Source organism: Lissotriton helveticus, chromosome 11 (genome assembly GCF_964261635.1).
Source record: "Lissotriton helveticus chromosome 11, aLisHel1.1, whole genome shotgun sequence".
NCBI lineage: Eukaryota > Metazoa > Chordata > Amphibia > Caudata > Salamandridae > Lissotriton > Lissotriton helveticus.
Genome location: NC_136072.1, coordinates 916,584,649 through 916,608,779, shown reverse-complemented (window position 1 = coordinate 916,608,779; position 24,131 = coordinate 916,584,649). Strand labels below are relative to the sequence as shown.

At 49.8% G+C, this 24,131-nt stretch overlaps 1 protein-coding gene across 1 annotated transcript in view; it reads left to right on the top strand.

Annotated features, from left to right (window-relative positions):
* NIPSNAP1 (nipsnap homolog 1) overlaps positions 1 to 23,716 on the top strand; it is a 244,073-nt gene extending 220,357 nt beyond the window's left edge. The window contains exons 9-10 of the mRNA XM_078667188.1: positions 4,462 to 4,545; positions 23,280 to 23,716. Of these exons, the coding sequence (XP_078523314.1) occupies positions 4,462 to 4,545; positions 23,280 to 23,344 (149 nt within the window). The 3' untranslated portion in view covers positions 23,345 to 23,716. The remainder of the gene's footprint in view (positions 1 to 4,461; positions 4,546 to 23,279) is intronic.
* The last annotated feature ends 415 nt before the right edge of the window (positions 23,717 to 24,131 follow it).

Genomic DNA, 24,131 nt, shown 5'->3' with positions numbered 1-24,131 from the left:
AGGGAGTTACACGCCAAGATAACCCCTGCTCACCCCCTTGGTGACGTAGCACGAGCAGTAAGGCTAAACTTGGAGGCGATGTGAGTTAAGTGTTTGCGCACGCACCCCAGCAACAACACCCAAGGCCCACCACAAAGGAAACTCCACACAAGGTTATATATAAAAATAGCCTTTGTATTACACCAAAACACATTAGATAAAAACACACACTTTACAATGTGCCATCCGGCACGGGCAGAATTTACAGGGGATATGTACAAGACCGGGCCACCTGGACCACTGTCAGGAATCAGCACTTTTAGAACTAGTACATAGAATGTAAAATCACTAACACAAAATAGCACACAACCAGTAACTACTGGTAAATGTTAAGTACCACCTACGCAACCCTAACCACCTTAGGAAAAGGTCATGCAGGGAACCAGGACCTCACTAGCAACACCTGTACTAGGGGAAAAACAACCACCTAAGTATCACAATACCTGTAGGGGTATAAGCATGGGAACAAAACACATGATGCATAACATACATTCAGAGGTGTAAGGAACAAGGCACATGACGCATTAAAACACATTCAGAGGTGCAGGAAAGGAAAACACATGATGCCTAAAAACATTCAGAGGTGTATCGAAGAACACAATTGCGCAAAACTCACATAAGTCACCACCTGTGACTGTCCCTAGGCCAACTGGCCTTGTGGGGGCTAGGACGCCCTGTGCCTCAATGTCAGGGGCCTAAACGTGGCAGCTGCCCACAAAGTGCTGGGCAGCTGTGTAGCAATTGATGGGGCCAGCGTTGGAGCCTCCCAGGCTCTGAACCAATAGAATGTCCCCCTGAGCCTCTCTGGGCTCAGCAAATGTGGCACCCAAGAGCCTCTCAGGGCTCGTAAAAAATATGCCCTGTTTGAGCCTCGCAGGCTCTGACCAATGCAATGCCCCTTAGAGCCTCTGTGGCTCTGACAACAAATCTAGCGCCTTGAGCCTCTCGTGGGCAAGAAACAAAATGCCCTCAGCACTGGGGGAGCGGCCCGCTTTCAGCCGGGCCGCTCTACCCTTTAACGATGCCCCGAGAGGTTTTGGAGCCCTCAGGCTCGCAAGGAAGGCTGCTCGACTCCGTTTGAGTCCCACTCGGGGGACTCAAAAATGCCGGAATGCCTGGAGAAGAAAGCCAGCACACTGGGGGAGCGGGCACTGGCAATGTGCCCCGGCGTCCCCCTCTCTCTCCCACCAACAACCACGGGGCTTCGGCCTCACACCCCCTCCTCCCGGCTCGGCTCAGCTCCACTCACCGGTGTGCCTGGAGTGCAGCGCACCTCTTCTCCTTCGCGGGGGTGCCAGTAGAGCGCTCCTCGGGGCTCTCTCCTTTTCGGTCCTCTCTTGCTCCGGTCCCCTGGGCGGCGATCTCCTTCTCTTTGACGCCTCCGACATGGGAGGCTGACTCCAGTCGGGGTTGTGGGGATTGGCGCTGGTCTCCCTCTCCTCACAGGAGACCAGCCAGGTGCGGCCCGCGCAGGACGCTTCCCTCTGTGGTCCTGCGGAAGACGGTCAGGCCCCGCCCACGTCCTGGGCGAGAGGTGCCTGATTTCCGGCGCCGCCGGGCTGCGGCGAGAATTGCTCCGGGTCTGGGCGGCGATGCGGGGTGGCACCCGCTCGTCCCCCTAAATAACAGGCACACCACAAATAAAGCGGGCCATTGCCGGGTGGGCACCGGCCGACGAGTGCGGCAATGAGTAGGGTGGGCACCCGCGCCGCTCAGCTCCCCCACACCGCGGGAAAGATGCCGGGTGGGCACCGGCCCCAGCAAACAAAGCACTCCTAAGCGCTATAGTTACAAATAGAGCGCTTCCTGCGCTAGATGCAAAACAAAAGCGCTCCCAGGCGCTTGGAGGAGCAAATAAAGCGCTGCCCGTGCTAGGAAGCCAACCCAGCACTTCCAGGCGCTTTGAGGGAAATAAACAGTCTAACAAGAGTCTTTAGGCAGGCAGGGGGGGCAAGGCTGGGCCCAGAGCCAGCTCACTGGGCCTCCAGGCAGGGAGGCAGTCCAAGTGGCGGTCCTCCTGCCCAGCAACAGCAGCAACCCCCCCAGACAGGATCCTGGAAGAGAACACTTTGTGTGGGGACACAGCCCCATTTTTATACTACTAAATCCTTTGTCTCAGGGTGCATCGTGGGGGAGAAACCAGTCGCAGCTGGTTTTGGAGCACCCTTGATGTGCTCAGCCCCTCACTCTATTCACTAGGGAGGCTAGGGTCGTTAGACGCACCACAGGGGGCGGAGCCAGCATTGTGTGGGGAAAGCCCAGCCCTATTCAGGAACCAGGTGCAGCCCTCCCTCACATCACTCAATCTCTCCACTCACCACTGGGCAGACCCATCCAGACTTCCTGGAGCCAGGCTTGCCAGCCAGCTCCAGCCAATCCCACTCCAGCACCCTCACTGCACACACACACACCAATGTCTAGAAGTGGCACTTCCCCACTAGACACATACATGCTGCATACATCATCACGCAGCATTCAATCTCACGAGTTCGCACATACCAAACTCGAGCCTGCACACCTCGCGCATCGGGAACCACCAGGGACCCAGATATTCCCCATGCATTCCTATGGGAGGTCAGGCCAACCTTACTCCACGCACGCATTTTACTCTGGGACCCAGGGAAAAAGTGCGCCAAGCCAGAAATCATGAACGCCAGGTCGCCATCAAAAGCAAAAAGTTCAGGGGTGAACCAGCCCAAAAGGCCCAGGTCCAACAGTATTGACATCCAAAAGAGCTCCAAAATGAATTATCTCAGAGCTGTTAGTGCTGAACTGTCTGAAATCTGGTGTTCACCTGGAGCTTTAATGGTGCACTGTTGCCTTTTTATCTTTTAATTACATACAGCCTAATGCAAATTTTCTTTTCATAAAATGCAGTTAAGTAGACTGAAGATGAATGTTTGCATTTTTCAGCGGATCATTTTCTAGTCACAGATCACCGCTCATCAGTCAGGATAGCTTAAATCCAATGGCACAGTGCGCACCAGACCCACGTCAGGGCATACCCTTCCCACGTAGGGCGACAAAGGCAAAATGAACAGATGATGGGCAGAATACTGAACAATGCAAATATTCACGCCCAGTCACAGATCTAGGTTTAATCCATTGTTTTTTGCTCTCTATTCCACCCCAGTTTGGACCCAGTGTATGCAAATCCGTCTTGACCCTGCTCCGCATGGGAACAGTCCAGCCCGCACGGCCTAGTCCTCCGTGGACCGGAAACCAGCATCCTGGAACCAGTTTCGGTGTATCACCCCTCATCAGCCAGGCTAGCTTGAATCCATTGGCACAGTGAGCATGTGACCCACGCCTGGGCATACCCTTGCCACGTAGGGCGACAAAGGCAAAATGAACAGATGATCAGCATTCAACATCATTGTTCTTTTTGCCTTTGTCGCGCTAAGTGGGAAAGGTATGCCCAGACTTGGGTCCTGTGCTCACTTTGCCCCAGGATTCAAGCTAGCCTTGCTGATGAGGGATGATACCCAGGGCCCTGCCCTTGGATGTTTGTTTTTGGTCTAGGGAGTATCTGGCTTGGAAGTTCAGCCTGGACGGTTCACATGGGCGCAGGGTCAAGACTGATTTGCAAATAGCTGGGTCAAAACTGGGGTGGCGTGGTGACCAAAAAAATATGGATTAAACCCAGATCTGTGGCTGGCAGTAAATATTTGATTTGTTCTGCATTCTGTCCATCATCTCTTCTTTTTGGTTTTGTTGCCCTAAGTGTAAGCGTATTCCCAGACATGGGTCCCGTGCTCAGTGTGCCACTCAATTCAAGCTAGCCTGGCTGATGAGGGATGATATTTCTAAACCGGTCCCAGGATGCTTGCTTCCGGTCGAGGGAGGACCTAGTTTGGCAGTTTGAGCTTGACTGTTCCCGTGGGGATCAGGGCCAAGACTGATTTGCATATGGCCGGGTCCAAACTGGGGTGGCGTGGTGAGCAAAAAAATGATGGTTTCAAACCCTGGTCTGTGACTGGGGGTGAAAGTTTGATTTTTTTTTTCAGCATTCCGTCCACCATCTGTTCTTTTGTTTCTGTAGATTAGAACATAGGAGTATGTTATTTTTGTCAATATCTATTTAATTTGTCTACCTCTTTAAAAATAAAATGCTAAGTTTTTCAATTGGGTGCAGTCATGGAAAACCATGCTTCTGAACAGCGATACTACATGTCAAATAATTAAGTAAGGATTTCCCGCCTGTAGAACTAAGAATTCAAGTAAGCGTCCTCATGTGTACCCCAGACACGCGTTTAGAAGATTTGTTTTTGATGAATGCCCATCTTTCATGTTACAGTTGTCTTGAGTGCTCATTAAAGGGCACACTTCAGTCACAGTGCAGTACTTAAATTTGTAATAGAGTTGCAGGAGCTTCACTGATGCCAATCTTGGGCTATATCATCCATTGTCTTCTCCTTTCAGCCTACAAGGACCTGCAGTCCAGGGAGGAGACTCGTAACGCTGCCTGGACCAAGCGAGGGTGGGATGAGAATGTATATTACACAGGTGAGCATGAGCTCAGCAGGTCCGATTTGGAGCACTTGGAATGATGTGTCCACATTTTTTTTTGTTTAAATCTTTTTATTGACATTTCTTATTTTCTCGTACAATACTAACAATGTAATGACGACATATCTCATAATAGTATTTAGGCGATGCAGTTCATGGTACAGTTTACCATTGCGTCTCATCCATTCAAATTGTTAGTTAAGAAATAGCATTACAAGAACACTAATGGTTTTGATGAGATATTGTGATATGCCACACGTTTATGTTCTAAACATGACGCATTACACATTTGAACTTGGGATGTGGGATACACCAAAATGAGGACAAAGTCATCAAATCAGGGATTGGGTGTTCGCCTAAGACCTGTTGCCAGGTATGTTGGAAAGAGTCCTGCTAGTAGTTACTGGTGATAGCTTAAGCTCCTACCTCAGAGGGCTATGTGAGTAGGGGTCTGCTCTTCCTAGTCTTCTCCATGTGTACTCTCCGAGTCTAAGCGTTGGTTTGGCTGGCCTCGTGCCCTCTCTTTGGCTTTCTCTGTGGTAGCATCTAGGCCGTGTAGGTCTAACACTGTATTCTCCCAATGACTCGCCAGGGGAAACTTACAGAGACCCAGCAGGTCTTCTCTGCGCAAGGCCACCCCCTCTGCCCTAGCCCAGTTGAGTAGTGATCGGTGCCAGTCTGTTGTGTGGGGGGCTATTGGGAATTTCTATCTCTTGGTGATCAAGAGTTTTGCTGCGATCAGGCCCAAAGCAAGAAATCTGGAGGTTGCCCTGTATTGGTTCAGTGAAAGTATTTATTAATCTGGGCTGAGGCGAGGTATGTTATGTTATGTTAAACGTTTATTTATATAGCGCACGGCTACTCAACAAGAGTGTCCCGGCGCTTTATGTGGGCGACTCAGCAATTAAAAGACATAACAATGATAAAAACAGAAAAGTAAAAAAAAAAACCCTAAAGATTAAAAAGCCAGGTCTTAAGGCTTTTCCTGAATAGGAACAGGCTGGAAATACTGCGAAGGGCGAGAGGCAAGGAATTCCACAACTGGGGGGCCCTGAGGCTAAAGGAGCGACCCCCAATGCGAGCCTTCCTCTCTCGGGGAACCACGGCCATAAACAAAGTTTCCGATCGCAGTGAGCGAGCCGGGCGATAAAAGGCCAGTCTACGCTGCAGATACTTCGCTCCCAAGCCAGAGAGTGCCTTATGCACCAGCGTCAAAGTTTTAAACATAATCCGCTTTCGGATGGGGAGCCAGTGAAGTGACTGCAGCACCCCGGATGTTCTCGCCCGCCTATGAAGGCCGAAAATGGCGCGAGCCGCAGAGTTCTGCACCACTTGCAGCCGCTGAACCAGATAATCCGGAAGCCCTACATATAGAGCATTAGCATAGTCCAATCTAGATCCTATTAGAGCTTGGACAGTGATCTTTCTATGCTCCTCTGTAAGCAGAGGTAGGAACTTCCGGAGCGTCTTTAAGATACCGAAGCAGGTGCCTGTCAGACCAAGAATGTGAGATCTGAGCGTGAGGTTATTATCGAACTTGACTCCCAAATTTTTGGCAGCCATAGATGGCTGAGCGGGCGGACACATATCCGCCGGCCACCACTCACGCCATTCCGGTTCCGAGGCACAGCCAAAGAGCAGGACCTCCGATTTACTGGAGTTGGCCTTAAGACTGTTCCGCTGGAACCAGTCAAAGACCCTCTCCAGACACCCCCGAATGCTCTCCCCATCGAATATCTGGTCTTTCCTGCAGGTGAAAAGAAGCTGCGTGTCATCCGCATAGGACACGATCTGGGCCCCAAAAGCCTCCACGAGTGCCGCCAGAGGAGTCCTAAAGATGTTAAAGAGAGTCGGGCTCAACACAGAGCCCTGTGGAACTCCGACTCCCAATGGCGGCATCTCAGCGGAGCTCGGTGAGGCCCAGACCGTTTGTCGACGGTCCTCAAGAAACGATGTAAACCACTTGAGCACCGTCCCCCTCAGACCGATGTCATAGAGTCTGGCAAGAAGTGCCTCGTGGGGGACGGTGTCGAAGGCCGCCGACAAGTCCAGCATGACAAGCATGGCCTTCCCACCTGCGTCCAGCGTCTCCCGGATAGCCTCTGACACCTCAAGCAGTGCCGTCTCCGTGCTCAAGTTAGGCCGGAAGCCGGATTGCGAAGGGTGCAGTAGATCATTAGATTCAAGGAAGCCAGAAAGCACGCCATGCACGTGCTTCTCCGTGAGCTTCGCCAGGGCCGGAAGAAGAGAAATTGGCCTATAATTGGCCAAAACCTCAGTATCCAATCCCGGCTTCTTGAGGAGGGGGATCACCATCGCCCTTTTCCAGGGCAGAGGGAGCCTCCCCTCTCTCAAGGATGAATTCAGGAGAGGATTCACCAAAGGGTTCATCAGCGACGCCATCCTGGCCAAAAATTTGGCGGGACAGGGATCTAGTGGCGAGCCTGATTTGAGACTGGCCAAAAGTGAAAAAGAAGCATCGGAGGAAACAGGCGGAAACTCCGCAAGAACGACGTCTGGCGAAGCGATGGAGCTCGTCCCACCCCGATGCTGAAAGACCCTTCTGCAGACTCTACTGAGAAAGAGGCCTGGATTGATCTAATTTTATCCGTAAAAAACCTGGCGAGGTCACAGACCCAAGACTCAGATGGCGCTCCTTGCTGTAGATTGGATCTAGGGGCCGTAAACTCCCTCACCACCGTGAAGATCTCCTTACAAGAATTAGAGGCCACCTCAATCCTCCTGGCAAGATACTCTTTTTTTGCGCACAGAATATTACGATGGTACGCTTTAACCGCCATCCTGTAGGCAAGTCTGGCCTCCCCGTCGTACTGAGAGCGCCACACCCTTTCAGCCACCTTACACTGGCTACGCTCAGTACGCAGCGCCCCCGTGAACCACGGTGCAGACTGCCGCACGGCCGTAGGACGAGGCGCCCTTACAGGGGCCAGGTCATCCAACCTCTCTATCAGCCACGTCTGCAGAGCCTCTGTGTCCAACTCCAGGTCACCCACAATAGGACAAGGATGGTCAGCAAACGCCTCGGCTAACCGTTCTGGCGTCACTCTATGTAACGCCCTAGAGGCTGCTCCAGGCTGAGCAGGAGCACTGCTAGATAAATGCTCATTTCCCCCATATGGAGAACCTGGCCAGTCTATGGTCGGACCAGAGCACCGGAAGAAGTTCTGTGTCCACTAAGGGGATCGATGAAAACACCTGGTCAAGGGTGTGCCCCTTATCATGTGTAGGGCCTATCAACGAAGGAACGAGGCCTAAAGGGGTCGTGATGTCAAGCAGTTTATTTGAATTCATGTCCCCCGCTATGTCCAGGTGAAAATTAAAATCACCTGCCAGCAGACAGTGCTGTGCAGACAAAGCTAGTCCGGATATGACCACCTGGAGGTCCTCAAAGAAGGAGCCCACCAATCCAGGAGGTCTATAAACCAGCAGGCCTTTCAGGGCTTGATGCGGGGACAGCCTAATAATAAAGGCGAGGGACTCAGAACCTGTGATAGTATCCATGGGGAGAATAGAGCATGAGACACTCCTCCTAACCACCACCGCCACCCCGCCACCCCTTCCCTTGGCTCTATCCTGGCGGAAGATGTTGTAATCCGGTGGGATGGCCGCTAAAATGTCCGGGTTGGACGTCTCTCCCAGCCAGGTTTCAGTCAGCAGGAGACATAAAGGTTTTTCCCTGACCAACAGATCGAAAATGTCAAGGGCATGCCTACCTACTGAACGCGTGTTGAGCAGTAAGCACAGGTGCTTCACACGGTCCTCGGCTATCCGATGAACGGGGATGGGGACATAGGTAGGTGACCAGCCACAGCCAGGACAGAAACGATTGCCCCTGTACCGACCCGGAAAAACGGATCGACACGCACAGGAAGTAGATTGCAAGGAGCGTAGAGTCGTGGAAGAATAGCAAATCATTCTCCCAGCCAGGTCAGAGTCCTACACCGCTCCGCCGCCTCCGGGACGCTGACGGGCGCAGACGGGCAGGACTCTGGCAAGACTCAGGCAAACGCGAAGGCTACCCCGCTGCGCTGGGAGGACAGGTTTAAGTAGGGCCTCCAGATAGGAGAGAGACTGCCCACGAGGACGCTCAAAATGGCGGCAACAAAGTATCACTGCCCTGCCCAAGATGGCGCTCAAAATATTAGCGCTGCAGAACCCCTATAACCCCAGACCCGGGCCCGCTAAAGCAGCGGTGCAAACACGATTATATGCAGGTAAGGGGGCACTCCCTAATAAAATCAGGGGATAAGGATAAAAGCAAAAAACCAAAATACAAACCGGGTAATTATTTAAAAGAAACGCACTGACCGCGCAGCGCAGAGAGCTATGCTGAGGCGCCCTTACGGGCCAAACGATTCCAAACAGTGAATATAGGCAGCGGACCGCCTTAAGTAGGGCCTCCAGATAGGAGAGAGACCGCCCACGAGGACGCTCAAAATGGCGGCAACAAAGTGTCACTGCCCTGCCCAAGATGGCGCTCAAAATATTAGCGCTGCAGAACCCCTATAACCCCAGACCCGGGCCCGCTAAAGCAGCGGTGCAAACACGATTATATGCAGGTAAGGGGGCACTCCCTAATAAAATCAGGGGATAAGGATAAAAGCAAAAAACCAAAATACAAACCGGGTAATTATTTAAAAGAAACGCGCTGACCGCGCAGCGCAGAGAGCTATGCTGAGGCGCCCTTACGGGCCAAACGATTCCAAACAGTACGGTATGCCCGATGCAGTATGAAAAATGTAATCTGCCTGAAACGTTGATTGCGTGGGATATGTGTCGGGCCTTCCAGTGCAGCTGTCCACTCCTTATCTGTAAATGTGCGCCCCAGATCCTTCTCTCACTGTTGTCTTAGGGTGGTAAGGTCAATCTCTGTGTGTTGGCAGAGTGACGACGCAAACCGAGTCAGGTGCCCCCCATTTCCCATAACGTGTAGATACTGCATCGCATGGTGCATGGGTGGTTCCAGGGCGAGATTGCCCCATTTGGATGACAACTAGGCTATGAGCGCACAATGAAAGAATTGTCCAGGGTACATATTCTCCTCAAACATAAGCACTGAGTATGGGATGAGGGAACCACCTCGATAAAGGTCCCCATAGCCTTGAATGCCTTCTGTGTCCCAGTTTTGCAGTTCGGCTGCCATGGTGTATGTGTCTCCTCGTGGCCTTCCCAATAAGGGGGTGGCTGGGGCATACGGTGTGATGTTCCTGGTGAGAAAGAGGCCTCTGCGGAAGCATTTGTAAGCTATGGTGAGTAATAATGCTCCCAGGGCTCTGGATTTTGCACATGGATAAAAAATACTAAGCAAGGTGTGATGCGGTACTGGGGGCTTTAATGAAGCAGTGTCTGGTAGGTGCCGGGAAGACAGCCATCAGGCTATCCATCGCAACCGGGAGGCTGGATAATTGGTATCGAAATTGGGCAATCCCCCACCCCCCCGTTCTGTTGGCAAATATAGTTTCCCCATAGAGACTCTGTGCCTCGACGTTCCCCATATAAAATCCCTGATTGTCTTTTCCCATTAGTGGAAAAAGGAAGGGGCGATGACAATAGGTAGGGTAGTGAAGTAATAGAGAAGGCGAGGGAGGACCACCATCTTTCTGAGGACAATCCTACCAAAGACCGCTTATGGGATGGTCTTCCAGAAGCTCATTTGCGACTGAATGGCAGTAGTGGCTCTAATTTTGTTGCCCTCAAATAGATCCTCCTTGGTAGGGTATACGCGCCCCCCCGGTATCTGAAAGTATCCATGCACCATGTCACAGGGACTTCTCCAAGGGAGCATCCTGGGTCTGAGTTTACCTGCATGTAAGGAGAAAGAATTGAAATTGTGGCGTTAACCCACAGTCCCGATGCTTTGGTGAATCGTGTTAGCACTAGATCTAAGGAGGGTGGGATGGCATGAAGATCTTGCACATACAACAGCAGGTCTTTGGAATAAAATGAGACTATGTGTGTGCCACCTCCCAGGGTGACACCCATGTGGGCGAGCAGTGGTTATCCTGCTAGCACGAAGAAGAGAGGGGACAACGGACAACCTTGTCTTGTCCCACGTCTCACTTCTATAGGGTTTGAAATACAAGGATCCGTCCGGACTCGGACTGTTGGGTGTTTGTATAGCAGCCAAACCATATTAAGGAAGTGGGGACCTATGCCATATCTAGCTAAGGATTCGACGAGGTAGTCCCATTCAAGATAATCAAAAGCTTTCTCGAGGTCTAGCACCAAGCAACCAGATCGAGGCCAATTCATAGGAGCGTACTCTGCTACTCCAAAGTAACAACGGATGTTCAGAGCAGTGTTACGGTTAGGAACAAGCCCGTTCTGGTCTGGGTCCACCAGGGTGGGGATATGCGGCACCAACTGGTTGGCCAAGACCTTTGCTAATATTTTATAGTCCGTATTTAAAATCGCTATCTGTGTACGATCTAGGAGATGTTGGATCCTTACTCGCCATCAATAAAGAGACCAAATTAGTCGTGCACAGTGAAGGCGGTAGGGTCATATTAGTTATTGCAGTGGTGTACAAGGCGTGTAGATGGGGCACTAGGGTTTCCGCATATGTCTTAAAGAATTCATTTGGGAGCCAAGTACGGTTCCGGTGTCTTCCCAGACGCTAGTGACATTAGTGCTTCCCGGACTTCATCCACTGTTAAGGGGGAGTCCAGTGTTGGGTATTGATCAGTCGTCAGTGTGGGCAATTCAACTGAATAAAAAAATTGCCTCAATGTGTTGATCATCCCCTCTCGAGTCGGATGCATACAGTCTAGTATAGTGTTTCGTCATTAATGCCTGAATGTCTTGCTGTCTGTACTTCCTATGCCCCAACTCATCCACTTTCAGCTGTATGGGACATTGCGGGTGCTCTTGCCGTATTAAATAGGTCAATAATTTACCTGATCTGGCTGCTGCAGAGTTCGGGCTGGACTGTTCCCATGAGACACAGGGTCAGACTGATTTGCATATGGCCATGTCTGAACTGGGGTGGCAGAGTGGGCTAAGGAACGGTGATGGATTAAACCCAGATCTGTTGACTGGGTGTGAGTATTTGATTGGTTCAGATGCCGCGTCCATCACCCCCCCCTTTTGTACCACTTTGTTCACCATAAGTTGGCAGGGTATGCTCAGACGTTGAGTGCCTTGCTCACTTTGCCACTGGATTCAAGCAAGCCTGGCTGAAGACGGCTGGAGTGCCAGAAACCGGTCCTAGGAAGCTTGATTCCGGTCCAGGGAAGGCATGGCTTGGCAGTTCGGGCTGGACTGTTCCCATGAGGCACAGGGTCAGACTGATTTGCATATGGCCATGTCTGAACTGGGGTTGCAGAGTGGGCTAAAGAACGGTGATGGATTAAACCCAGATCTGTTGACTGGGTGTGAGTATTTGATTGGTTCAGATGCTCCGTCCATCACCCCCCCCTTTTGTACCGCAGAGTGAGGGCGGGCTGAATGTGCCAGATAGTTGTGGCAGCGCAACCTTTCTAGCAGCTCCGATCTTTCTGCTTGAGTATCAAGTTGCGTTTTTGTTTCGGGTCGGGTGATGACTAATGTTTCCAAGCGGAGTAGTTGGCACTCTGGTGGTTAGGGATTAGTCTAGTTGCTTACGAATGCTCCATGTGTGGCCTAAACAATGCCCTCTGGTTAACACTTTAAAGGCCTCCCACTCTGTCAGGGGTGAGTCCCTGGAGCCTACATTGTGCTTGAAATACCCCATCACTGCCGACTCCAGCGAGCTCCAGAACGCCCGATCTTCTAATGCTGCTGTCTGTAGATGCCAAGCAGGGATCGGGGGGTTCCTCGCCTCCCAGCTAAGATGCATTATCTGTGGATTATGGTCTGAGTGCGTGCGACCTAGTTACTCCGTAATCTGAATCAGGAGGATCATAGCTACCGAGGTCAGTATGTGGTCTAACCGCACGTGTAAGCTGTGAACCGGTGAGTAGGAAGAATATATCCTCATGTTAGGGTTACGCTCGTGCTAGATATCTGTCAGTGACCAATGCGCCATCCAAGTGCACAGGGACTGTGCGTTTGAGGAGGCTGCAGTGCGATGTAGGGGAGGGAAGGAGCGATCGAGTGAGACGTCTAATACTGAGTTGAAATCACCTCCCAGTAACCATGGAACATCTTCCAGCGGGGTAGGAATGCCGATAGATTGCAGAGCGTGTTATTCTGATCCGTGTTAAGGGCATAAATAGAGCCTAGCAGAATAAATTGGCTATTTAATCTACCCTTGAGGAACACATAGCGACCAAAGGGGTCCGCTACTACTCTTCTTCTGGCATAAATAGAGCCTAGCAGAATAAATTGGCTATTTAATTTACCCTTGAGGAACACATAGCGACCAAAGGGGTCCGCTACTACTCTTCTTCTTCTTCTTCTTCTTCTTCTTCCCATGGAACCCTGGCTTTCACCCAGATAAATACACCTCTCGCTAGGGATGAGTAGTTAGTGCTCTGTACCCAACCACGCCAACAATGGCATAGCTGAACAGCCTCTGGGCTCGTCAGGTGTGTTTCCTGTAACAAAACGATGCTAGCTGCTCGGCGTTGTAATTAGGCATATATAGAGTACTGTCGAGCAGGAGAATGTATACCCCTAACATTCCAGGTGTTGATATTTAGGCTAGTCATGAGGGCGGTGCAAATCTTTCAGACTCAGGGTACGCAGCTGACTTACACTTTAGGAGTGTGTGTGACTGCAACAGGTCTCTAAACAATGCGATATCTCTGTGGGGAAAAACAATACTGAAACCAAATGGTCATGTAACTTCACAAGAGCGGACCCTCAACGGTGGGATCGACCCAAACAATCTCGCCTAACCATGGCAATTAACACATTGTCATGGCTTGACTCCGAAGGGGTGAGCGTAAAATAGGAGTGTGTACCCCATCCCCTGCATTTTTACTCATATTAGGCGGCAGTACGCTGGAGCTTCACATATGATGATGGTGCATAAATGTGAGACATAAGGTGTTCGGAGCGGGCATGAGAATTGATAGAGCAGTGTCACCTTTTTTTTGTGCATTCTGGGTATATAGGGGGGCAATGCATGCATCAGAGCAGAGAGTACCGAAGATCTGATAGACTACTACCTGTTGAATTATCCCCAGGCGTGAGACTGGATCCAGAAACTTTTTGCCACAGCATCCCTGCGTGCCGGGGGCAGGGCGGCATCACGCAACTCCGTCCAGGCGTATTCCGTGTACATGACGTCAGCGAGGTCACATAAGACCCGACCCGGCGTGCCTATTTCCGTTTTTTCCTTTGCCGCGTGCAACGCGGATCCGGTTCTTGCTATGGGCCTGTTTGGGCCCCCTTTTTTCTTTCCATTGTCCCTTCTTTTTGTGGAACAGTGTGCGATTGCCTTCGGGCTACAAGACTTGCATGTCGTGTGGGCGTCTTATGTCGGCGACGGACCCTCACCTTATTTGTATGTGGTGTTTGGGGGAGGATCACGGCACCACTGATTGTGCAGCGTGCCAACAGTTGAAGCCGAAGTCGTGGCGGGAGCACCGGATTAAACTTCTCTTGGCGTGTCTCTCCAGGTCGACGTCCTCCCCTCGGTCTGCTTTGGCGGACAGCTTGAGATGCTGCCGTGGTCGTCGTCCTCGCCCTTCTCCGATGTCGCGTGAGCGTCACTCCCCGGTGGGTAAGTGTCGCAGTTTTTCCCTGGGGGCTGGTTTCCGGCCTGCTGAGGGCATGGGCTCTCCGCAGGTGATGCGGCCCCGCGTGTCATCCTATCCACCGTTTCCCGGTGCTGGGGCGTCGAGAGTCCAGATGGAGACATACGCAGCAGCTTTGCAGGACTGGCTGGCGTCTCCTCCTCCTTCACCCCGGAGCATCGGCGGATCCCTTGCCTTGCGCGGGGCCCTCCGCGGCCCCGCCGGTGGCTTCGGCCCTGGTGCCGACTGGTTCGGATCCAGGCTTGGAGGATGTGGTGCTGCTCCTCTGGGGCACCTCCTTCAGGCCACGGCGTCTCTGCCTCACCGCAAACTCCCGCAGGAGTCCCTGTGGTGTTGGGGGAGGTCGCTGGGGCTCGGGTCGCATCCCCTAGCCCTCAGTCCTTTGACAAGGTGGTCCTGTCTAAGGCCGAGGTGATGCCGCCATGGCACCGGCAGCAGCTGGACCGTGCGGAGCCACAGTGGTCGGTGGACCCTCCTCATCCCGCTCTGGGTCGTGGCTGGGTGGGGACAGCTCGTACCTCTCCGGGCCCCTCTCGTCCCCCCCCCACAGGCGGCTGCCTCATCGGAGGGCGCGTCAGAGGTTTAATCGTTCCTGGCGCCGCCGCCACATGGGTTGCCAGACTATCTCCGCCACATTCTTGGCCACCGCTGGCAGAATGCTTCGTGTCACTCCCCAGGCCCTGCTCACTCCCCCACGCAGGTGGCAGCCTTGGCGGGGGTCGAGTCGGCGTTGCCCCAGGGCAATTTCGGCTCCGGCTCCACTCCGGTCCCTGATGTGGTGTGACTTGGAGGAACCCTGTCCGGCGACGCCGGATGGTGCAGACGTCCTGACTCAGGCGGCGGACTCTACTGCTCCGCGCAGGGGTCGTGCTGCGGATTCGTCTTCGGACGCTCCTTCTCCGGAGGCATGCTGTATATTGGTGTCGTCCTCCCTGGAGACTGGTCGCAGTGTGGTATCTTTTTCACCAGCGTCGTCGAAGGGCGGCTCCCCATCTTTCCTGAGGCAGGGGTGTTTGTCGGAAGAGCGGCAGGTCCTTCATTCTTCGGCTCCTTCTGACTTCCAGGTCTGGGCCTTGCCCGTCCCGCTTGGCTTCAGGGACGGCCGCCTTAGTTTGCAGCCGTCGCCCACAGAGGAGTGGCTTTCTCCACCGCAGGGCCGTACAGAAGCGGGTGCGGCCTTTGCTCACACAGTGTCCACGGCAGTGGGCATTCTGCGCATGGGTGACCCGATTGCCCATTTCCCAGCGGGCTCTGGTGGGAGGGAGATATTGCTTCCCTTTGAGGGATCGCTCCTTTCTTCCTTGACGGGGGCTTGGAGGCGTCCTGCCTCGGGGGGGGGGATCTGGTGCCTCAGCATCTTCTGCACTGGCACCTTCCGGCACCACGTGACCCGGCGTGTCTTTCCCTTCACCCCTCTGCTGCCAGTCTGCTTTTGCTGACTTATTTTCCCTCCCTGGCACCACTGTTGACTCTGCTGTCCCGGGAGGCCCAGTGGCTGGACACTTGGGGGCGCAACATGTTCGCCTCGACCAGCACTGCCCTGAGGGCCCTTAACATCTTGTGTGTTCTGGCTAGGGCCTCCTCCTATTTGTGGGACTCGGCTGAGTCTCTGGGATCCTCAGCATCCCAGGAGAATGTTCAGGTGGACTTACAGCATCATGCGTTGGATGGCCGGGAGCTTGTGGGGTTTATTCTCCACTCCGGGATAATTCTACGTGAAGGAATCTGCGGCTAGAATCGTCTCTACCAGATACATCGTTACCAAAGGTAAGTAACTCGTACATCTAGCTCTTAGCTGTTTTTTAACCGTGCCAAAGGTGGCATGCATTTTCTGCAACCTGAGCAGTGTAGTCGTGACATTTTGCACCTTAGGGCCGGGGTGCTTCCCCACTTCCCGTAGTATCACATCTCGGTCTCGGAAATTCAGCAGGTGGAACAAAAACGAGCGAGGGCAAGCCTCCGTAGGAGGTTTATGGGCAGGAACTCTATGGGTGTGTTCTACTACAAAATACGGTGAGAATGAGCCTGGGGAAGTATTTCTCTCATCCAGGTCTCTGTGTAGCCCTCTGGGTCTCGACCCAGAGGTAGACCAATTACCCGCACATTATTGCGGCGTGACCGCCCCTCCTCATATTCCACCTTCTCCTCCAGGGTGCAAACCCGATCCAGTAGGTCCTGTAGGGTTACTGTAAGATTACGGGATCTAGGCTGGAGGTCCGCAAGCGCCACTTCGTTATCATGTACACGATCGGCCAGTTTGTGTTGATCGGCCCGTAAGTTTGAACAGGTTTATTGTTTAAGTTAATTAAAACCATAACAATGTCATAATACAAATAAGGTATCCATGTAAAATGATTAAAAATGTATTTTAAAGAAAAATAAAAAAAGAAAAGACATGTTAAATATTTAGTCCTGAAGACCGGAAGTGGTGTCCTGATTATGAGGCCAATTAAAATTTGTTCATAATTTGTAAGATCATATGAATGTATTTTAAAGAAAAATAAAAAAAGAAAAGACATGTTAATTATTTAGTCCTGAAGACCGGAAGTGGTGTCCTGATTATGAGGCCAATTAAAATTTGTTCATAATTTGTAAGATCATATGAATGTATTTTAAAGAAAAATAAAAAAAGAAAAGACATGTTAATTATTTAGTCCTGAAGACCGGAAGTGGTGTCCTGATTATGAGGCCAATTAAAATTTGTTCATAATTTGTAAGATCATATGATTGTCGAGTTATGGTTTTAGCAAATAATAACATTGAAAACATTTTTAAAAAAAAATAATTTAATTGCAGTGAAGATCCTAAACATTACTGTTTTGGAAGTGCCACATAATTTTTCTCATGAAATAGGAATTTCATCATTTTACAGGTCTGTTGTACCAAGTCCTCTAATGATTTCAGATCTACAAGTTCGAATTTCTCTGTCATTAAAAGCCTATTTTTTGTAGAGCAACGCGTTTCGATTTTAGGCTGGGGCAGACACATATGAGATGGATAAAATCTTGCCATGCTACACCACATAAGCTACAAGATTTGACGCCTGTATACTTCCATGATGGTTGTTCAGCCAGGCTTGGTAAAACCCCAAATCTAGTTGTCATTAGCTTGCGTTTCAAGTGGGGCGAATATGTTGCGCCGAGGTATTCCGCCGGTCGGAGTGATGTATAGGATTGAAGAACCATCCAGCCATGGGATCTTTTTGCTAAGGTATATTTGTCTTTCAATAATGATTGTAGCTTCGCCGTGAAGGAAAGGTTCTGCGCCCATAGTTCCATAGTCTTGGTGTCCTTCAACGCCATTTTCAAGAATTTGCCGTAGCTTGAATTTGGATCATCCTGGGCTTGCCACAGGGCGTCATTTAATATATTAGATCGATTCTGCTAAAGTTTATACCAAGTTTTGATCACTGCATATTTTCTCCCTATCTCCTGCTTGATGAGGCTGAATTCCAGTCTGACCTGTGCCGGGGCTGCTGTCTGTGGTAGACTGTAGACTTTTTTGTAGGCCTTTATTTGTAGAGAGGCTAGGAGTTTTCCATCTTTACCATTTAACACTATGCTTGCATAGGTTATTGCAGGTAGTAGCTTCGCGGCCATCACTGAAATTAGTGGCGTGAAAGATGGGCCATATAGTTTCTTTGCGATGGCGCAAAAAGCATAAATAATTCTATTTCCAATTTTTCCAGATATTGTTTCTGAAATTGAAAGTTTCATCTTTTGTCTATGTATACTACCAAGTACTTATAGGTTCTTACTATTCTAAGGCGCGTCTCTTCCATTATGAATTGATACTGATAACGTGTGCAGTTCGTGACTGACATAGTTTTTGTTTTAGTGTTGTTAATTTCCAGTGTGTTGGTATTAGCAAACATCAAGAGCTCATTAAGTGCTCTTTGTAGACCTACTCGGGTCAGACTGAACAAAGCTATATCGTCTGCATACAAGAGATGCGTTATGGACAATGTTCCCAAACGCGGAGGATGTGTATTTGTTTGATACAATTGGGGTGAGAGGCCTGCCATAAAGAGGTTAAATAACTGGGGGGCTAATACACAGCCTTGTTTTAGTCCACTCTCAGTTTGTATCTTTTTGGATAATTTGTACCATTCGCCATATTCACACGGACCCACGTGCACATGTACAGTTCTATAATAGGACGTAACATTGTTTCCAGGAAACCCAGATTCTGTAGTTTGGTCCATAGTAGAATGCGATTCACGCGATTAAATACGGATTTGAAGTCTATAAAACACAATTGTAGTGGTCTTCGCTGGCGTTTGCACTTATCTGCTATTGTGGCAAGGGCTAAAATATTTGTTGTAGTGCCACATCCTTTACAGAATCCGGTTTGGTTAAATGGGATTAGCCCTTTTGTATTTGACCATTCTACCAGATCCTCCAGGATTAATGAGGTAAAATATTTCGCTTCCACGTCCATAAGTGCGATTAACCTATAGTTTGCCGAATCTGCCCTGTCACCTCCCTTGAAGATCGGATTAATGATTGACCCCTTCCAGCTTGCGGGAAGGGTATTTGTTAAACTGATTTCATTGTAAAGATCTGATAACGATTTTGCCCAGTAGTCTGGATCAGCCCTGAATATGGCCTAGGGGATGCCATTTGGGCCTGGGGTCCCATCGTTGATACCCTTTTTTTTATTATTCTGGCAATATCTTCTACTATGTGGTATTGACTTTCCAGGGCTGCGGTGGTACCAAGATCTTGTGATCCAGGGTGATTCTTCCCTGAGAGTTCTGGGACAAGAGTTGTGCGGTTAACATTAGTTACACGTTTCGTGAATGATGTGTGAACTTCAAATAATTTACTTAGATGGGCCGCCCAGGCGTTCTCAGATATCGAGGCATTGTTTATCATTTTTTTAAATCTTATTGTGCCATTTACTAATTCCTAAAAGAGCCTGTTGTTTGCTTGTTTGGCACTAAAAAAGTAGCTTCATCCAGAGGGTCTCTTTCTGGTCCTTCAAATTTGAAATTTATACTGCCTCTTGATATTCTTTATTTCCCGCCAGGTGTGATTTGGGACTTTCTGTGCATTGTTTTTCCTCACTGTCTTTCTCAGCTCTTTTCTTAGCGAGTAAGCATGGTCAAGACTGATTTGCATATGGGCATGTCTGATCTGGGGTGGCTTGGTGAGCAAAATAACGATGGATTAAAACCAGATCTGTGACAGGGGGTGAATGTTTTGCCATTGTGCAACATTCCGTCCATCATCTTGTGTGTTTTGCTTTTCTTAGCGAATAGGCCTCTCTGGACCTGTTTATATCGGGCTTGAACCTTCTGGTCTGTGCATAATTAATGTGCCTGATTCAATAGTGTATTCTCAAAGATGGACCAGCTCTCTACTGGGTTTTTGCCGGATATATTCTTAGCTTCAATTATTTCTTTTGCTAATGCTGTTAGTTCAGGTAAGGTTTCCACTGACCATCTTATTCGTTTCAGACTTGTTGTAGTCAATTGACCCATCTCTATGGGGGCCGGATGATGTTTTTGGTAGCCTGTTTCCAGTTCGAATACCTGATATGAATGATCCCTTCGAGTAGAATACCTGATCGTATATTTCATCACATGAGCGATTTAAAGGAAGCGTTAAAACTGTATAGTCTAAGATTGACTGCGAGTTGGCACGCTGATAGGTCCACCACTGAGGAGTGTCATCTTTAGTTCTACTGTTTAAGACTCGAAAGCCTAGATGTTCTAATGCCAAGACCAGATTTTCCCCATTCAAATCATGTATCTATTTTAAAGAGGATGATTGTGGAGGAACAGACCATAGCTCGTTGTCCACTATCAGCTGGTCATCATCATCTGGCGTATGGATTAAATATGAATTGAAATAGCCGGTTATTATTCTCTCCCAAGCTGGGTTTTCAAATCTGATCGAAGTAACTAACGACATCAGTTTCTCAGATTGATTGGCCCGTAAGAGCTTGAAGTCCAAAGTGATGCTGTCCATTCTGCTCTCTAGCGAAGTGCATGTCATTTCCAGTGCTGTGCCTATTTTTTCCACCACTGCCAGCACTGAGTCTAACTTTGGCGAGAGGTCAGGTTGGCTCCGCCCTGAGGATGTTCCAGCGCCCCTGGGCGTTCCCCCCCACCTGTGCTGTGGGATAGTTTGTCTTGGTGGCTAGTTGAGCGGAGGCGGCCCATGGCTAACTGCTGTGCACTGGGCATAGGGTGTAGAGTGTGCGCAACTCTTGCTTGTGGCCACTGCTTTGTGAGAGATATTACGGCAATGTGCTCTACACTCCACCCCTCTCAAATACTTTCAGGACTTACGATCTCTTCTGAGCTGGTTGCGGCCTAGGTATTTATGGGGCTGCTTACACGCCCGTGCCAACTGAGGGCCAGCCCCCTCACCCCTGTTCCGTTGATGCAGTCAACGGCACTATTGCTCAAGAGTGTTTACCTATTGTAGGAACAGGGAGACGAGACCAGTTCCGTGCAGGGTTTTTTTATCTGGCACCGGTGGGCCCCTCAAGTCTGGAACCTCCCCCTGCCTCCCACGTCATGGAGCTCATTTACCTGCACCACAGGGGGGGCACCCACCAGGGTGTCCAGGCCCAGCCCCCCAGTCCCTGCAGCCTTTTAGGCAGTATAGGCCCTCTGGGCCTGTCCCCGCAGCAACTGCGTCTCTGGCCTCCTCTGCTGCCCAAATTGATGAGGGAAGGGATAGCGCCCACTCAACAAGTCCTCTGAGCAGGACCAGACAACCTGACCCTGTGTCCACAGGCATGCTTCAACACCCTGCGGGGCCCAAGCCTGTTCGTTCCTCTGGTCTTCTGCTGCTTCTACTACCGTAATGGGGCTGCCAGGGGTATGGCCAGATAGTGAGAGTCTAGGCCCGACCGGCCCCTGGCCCTCCCCCGTCCCGGTCACATTTGTCCCCACTGCCAGGAGCCACGCAAAAGAGCAGGTGCCAATAGAACGTCACCGTAGGCCTGAAACTCTCCCCTTCACTGTCTGCTCGTATTGGACGGCCGTCCCCAGGCCGCCAAACAGCTCCCGGTATCGCTCTGTCGTCACGCGTCTGCACGCAAGAGGAGCCTGGGCCCAATCGACCCCCGGACCTCCCCTCGCCCGCTTCAACAGCCCAACACCAACGCTTCAGGCTCACCTGTTGTGTCGCCTCCTCAGCCAGGGAGTCGCGGGCCTCCCAGTGCAGCGTCCTCCGCATTGCGAGGGACCTTTGGCTGGCCACTCGGGCAGGAATCTGCAGCTCGGCTGTTGCTGCTGCGGTCCACCCGTTACCTCAGACTCCTTTCGCGCCACAGCTCTGCTTCAGGCCGTCGCGTCTGCACTAGCCTGCATCTGGTCCCAGTGGCTCTGGAGGGCGCCACCCTGGACATACCCCAAACGCTTCTCCGGCTCCAGCACCAGTCATTTCGTCTTGGAGGAGCCTCATCGGCTGCGCGATAGGCCGCAGAGTTCCGATGTTGATGCACATGCAAGGGAGAGGATCCCCTCCTTAGTCTCAGCAGGGCTCCTCTCCGTCCTCCAACCCAGCGGGGTCAGTCTCCAGTCGACTTTCAACAGGATGTGCAGGATAACCGGGATGGGACTCGGAGCGCCACTAAAGCACGTCTGCCATCTTAAGTACTTGGCCACGCCCCCAGAATGATGTATACTCAGTCATAACTGGTACTTTAAACTTTATATGTGAGTTCCTTATATGCAATTTGTGTTCTTACAACATAGCAACCACTGCCCTATTTTCCTACAAGTTTCCTCACAGCCAGTGCTTCATCATCCTAATTATTTCCTAGAGCCGAGATCCACATAGTGGGTATTCCTGCATAATTTCTTACCAATTGACAAAGCAAGCCCTTCTGTAGTATTGCCTACAGTTCCTATATATATATATATATATATATTTGCCTCGAAAATTGATTTCATGGAATACCATTACTGAGAAACCATTTCACCTAAAGTAATGGAAATTACCATTTCATTGAAACTAATTAGTTAATAAAATGTCTTTTTGTTCGAAATTGGCTTTAGCATACTTTTTAAGATGTAAATGCTGTGGTTGCAAGCCTTACTTTTAGATAAAGTTTTGTCTGGGTTTTTATTTCAGTGTTACTTCATGGGACATTATTTCAGATTTAGCAGTTACATTTTCAAAGAATTACTTTGAATGCTTTTAATTTGCTGACCCCATCAATCCCGGACCCCTCGCAGCCCTTAAACACCACCCATCGCTGTCACCTGAAAATCTCTTACCATTCCTAAACTACACCCACCCCTGATCCCTAAACTAAACTCATTTGCCAACCTGAACACCTTTCTACCCCTACACTTGACTCATTTCCGAACCCTAAAAGCCCTCACTAACCTTCAACTCCGTCCACACCTGAACCCTAAAAAACCCTTTCTATGCCTAAACCCCACCCATCCCTGATCCTATAAAACTTACCACCTCCAAATTCCACCCATCCCTGAACCCTAAGAGAACAATTACTGCCTTTAAACACCACCTGTCTATGACCCCTTACCACCCCTACACTCTACCCATTCCTGAACTCTAAAACTCCTCTCTATGTCTAAACTACACCTATTCCTGAATCCTTAAAACCCTGCACTGCCCTAAAATCCACCCAATCCTGAACCCTGATTTCCCTTTCCATGCCTGAACTCTTCCCCTCCCCCCCCAAATTCCTGACCACAAAAAAAACCACAGGACACCTAAACATTACCCATCCGTGAACGCAAAAAATATCACTAGTTCTAAACTCCACTCAAGTATGATGACATTTTAGATTTTCCTAAAAAAAAAAACACTTTAAAATGTTTTCATCAATTTTCGATTGATTTGAATTTCCTTAAAATTGCCTTTCCTTAAAATTAGTTTTCCCTGATCTAGTTTCCTCCAATGTAGTTTCTCTGTTTTCCATTAATTCACATACATCACTCTTGCACTATTATGTACCCCCACACTTCCTACAGCCCTATATTTCTGCGCCTTTCTATGCAACTTCCCTACTGTAATTGTTGTTTTTATTTCACAGTGCCTCTGGTTCGGAACATGGAGTCTCGGATTATGATACCACTGAAAATCTCGCCTCTTCAGTGAATACCTTGGATACTTTAGATTTCGAACAGAACAAGTTGTATCTTGGCTATCAGCTCATAATGATTACGCTAGAAATAGCTAATTGATTGTAAACTGCATATCAACAGCTATCCGGCCATCTCTGTGAATCTTGCTGGGCTGCAGGACATGGCCCCAGAAGCTACCACTGCTCCTGTAAACAGCAGGAAGTGGCCGACCTTGCACATGCGCTGTGCTGATCTTTAATTCGGGTAAATTCCACTGGTGTACAGTTTCATTAATCATGTGCCAAACAAACCTGGAGCCAAAGGCTGAAGGAAACTTTGCTGCTTGAAGTGTGTATGAACCCTGCATATATTTTGTTTACACTGTAATTAAATATTATCAATACTTTATGAAGGTTATGATGCTTGGGATAGAGGGAAGAATGTGTGTATCTAGCATGTGAACCTCTTTTGTGTTTATTCGTGGGGGTCTTTTAATTCTATTCTTTTACATGGTTAAATGTTCTCTCTTTTTTTTTTAGGTATTTGCGGTAAAGAATGGGGAAGATATTTTTCCTTGAACATATGGCTGTTAGTTAAATCTGTTGTGCCGATACCTCTCCACTTATTGACAACAGAATTTGCATGTAAAATAGAGAGAGGATGACAACAGAACACTTCTTCCTCATGCAGACGCTTTGCATTCTTTCCCCACACACACAATATCTACATCATGGCAAGATGCAATACTCTGGTCCCTCATGCAGTGAAAAAAGGAACCGCTCAGGCAACAACTGGGCATGCTTTCCTCACACAGGTTAGAT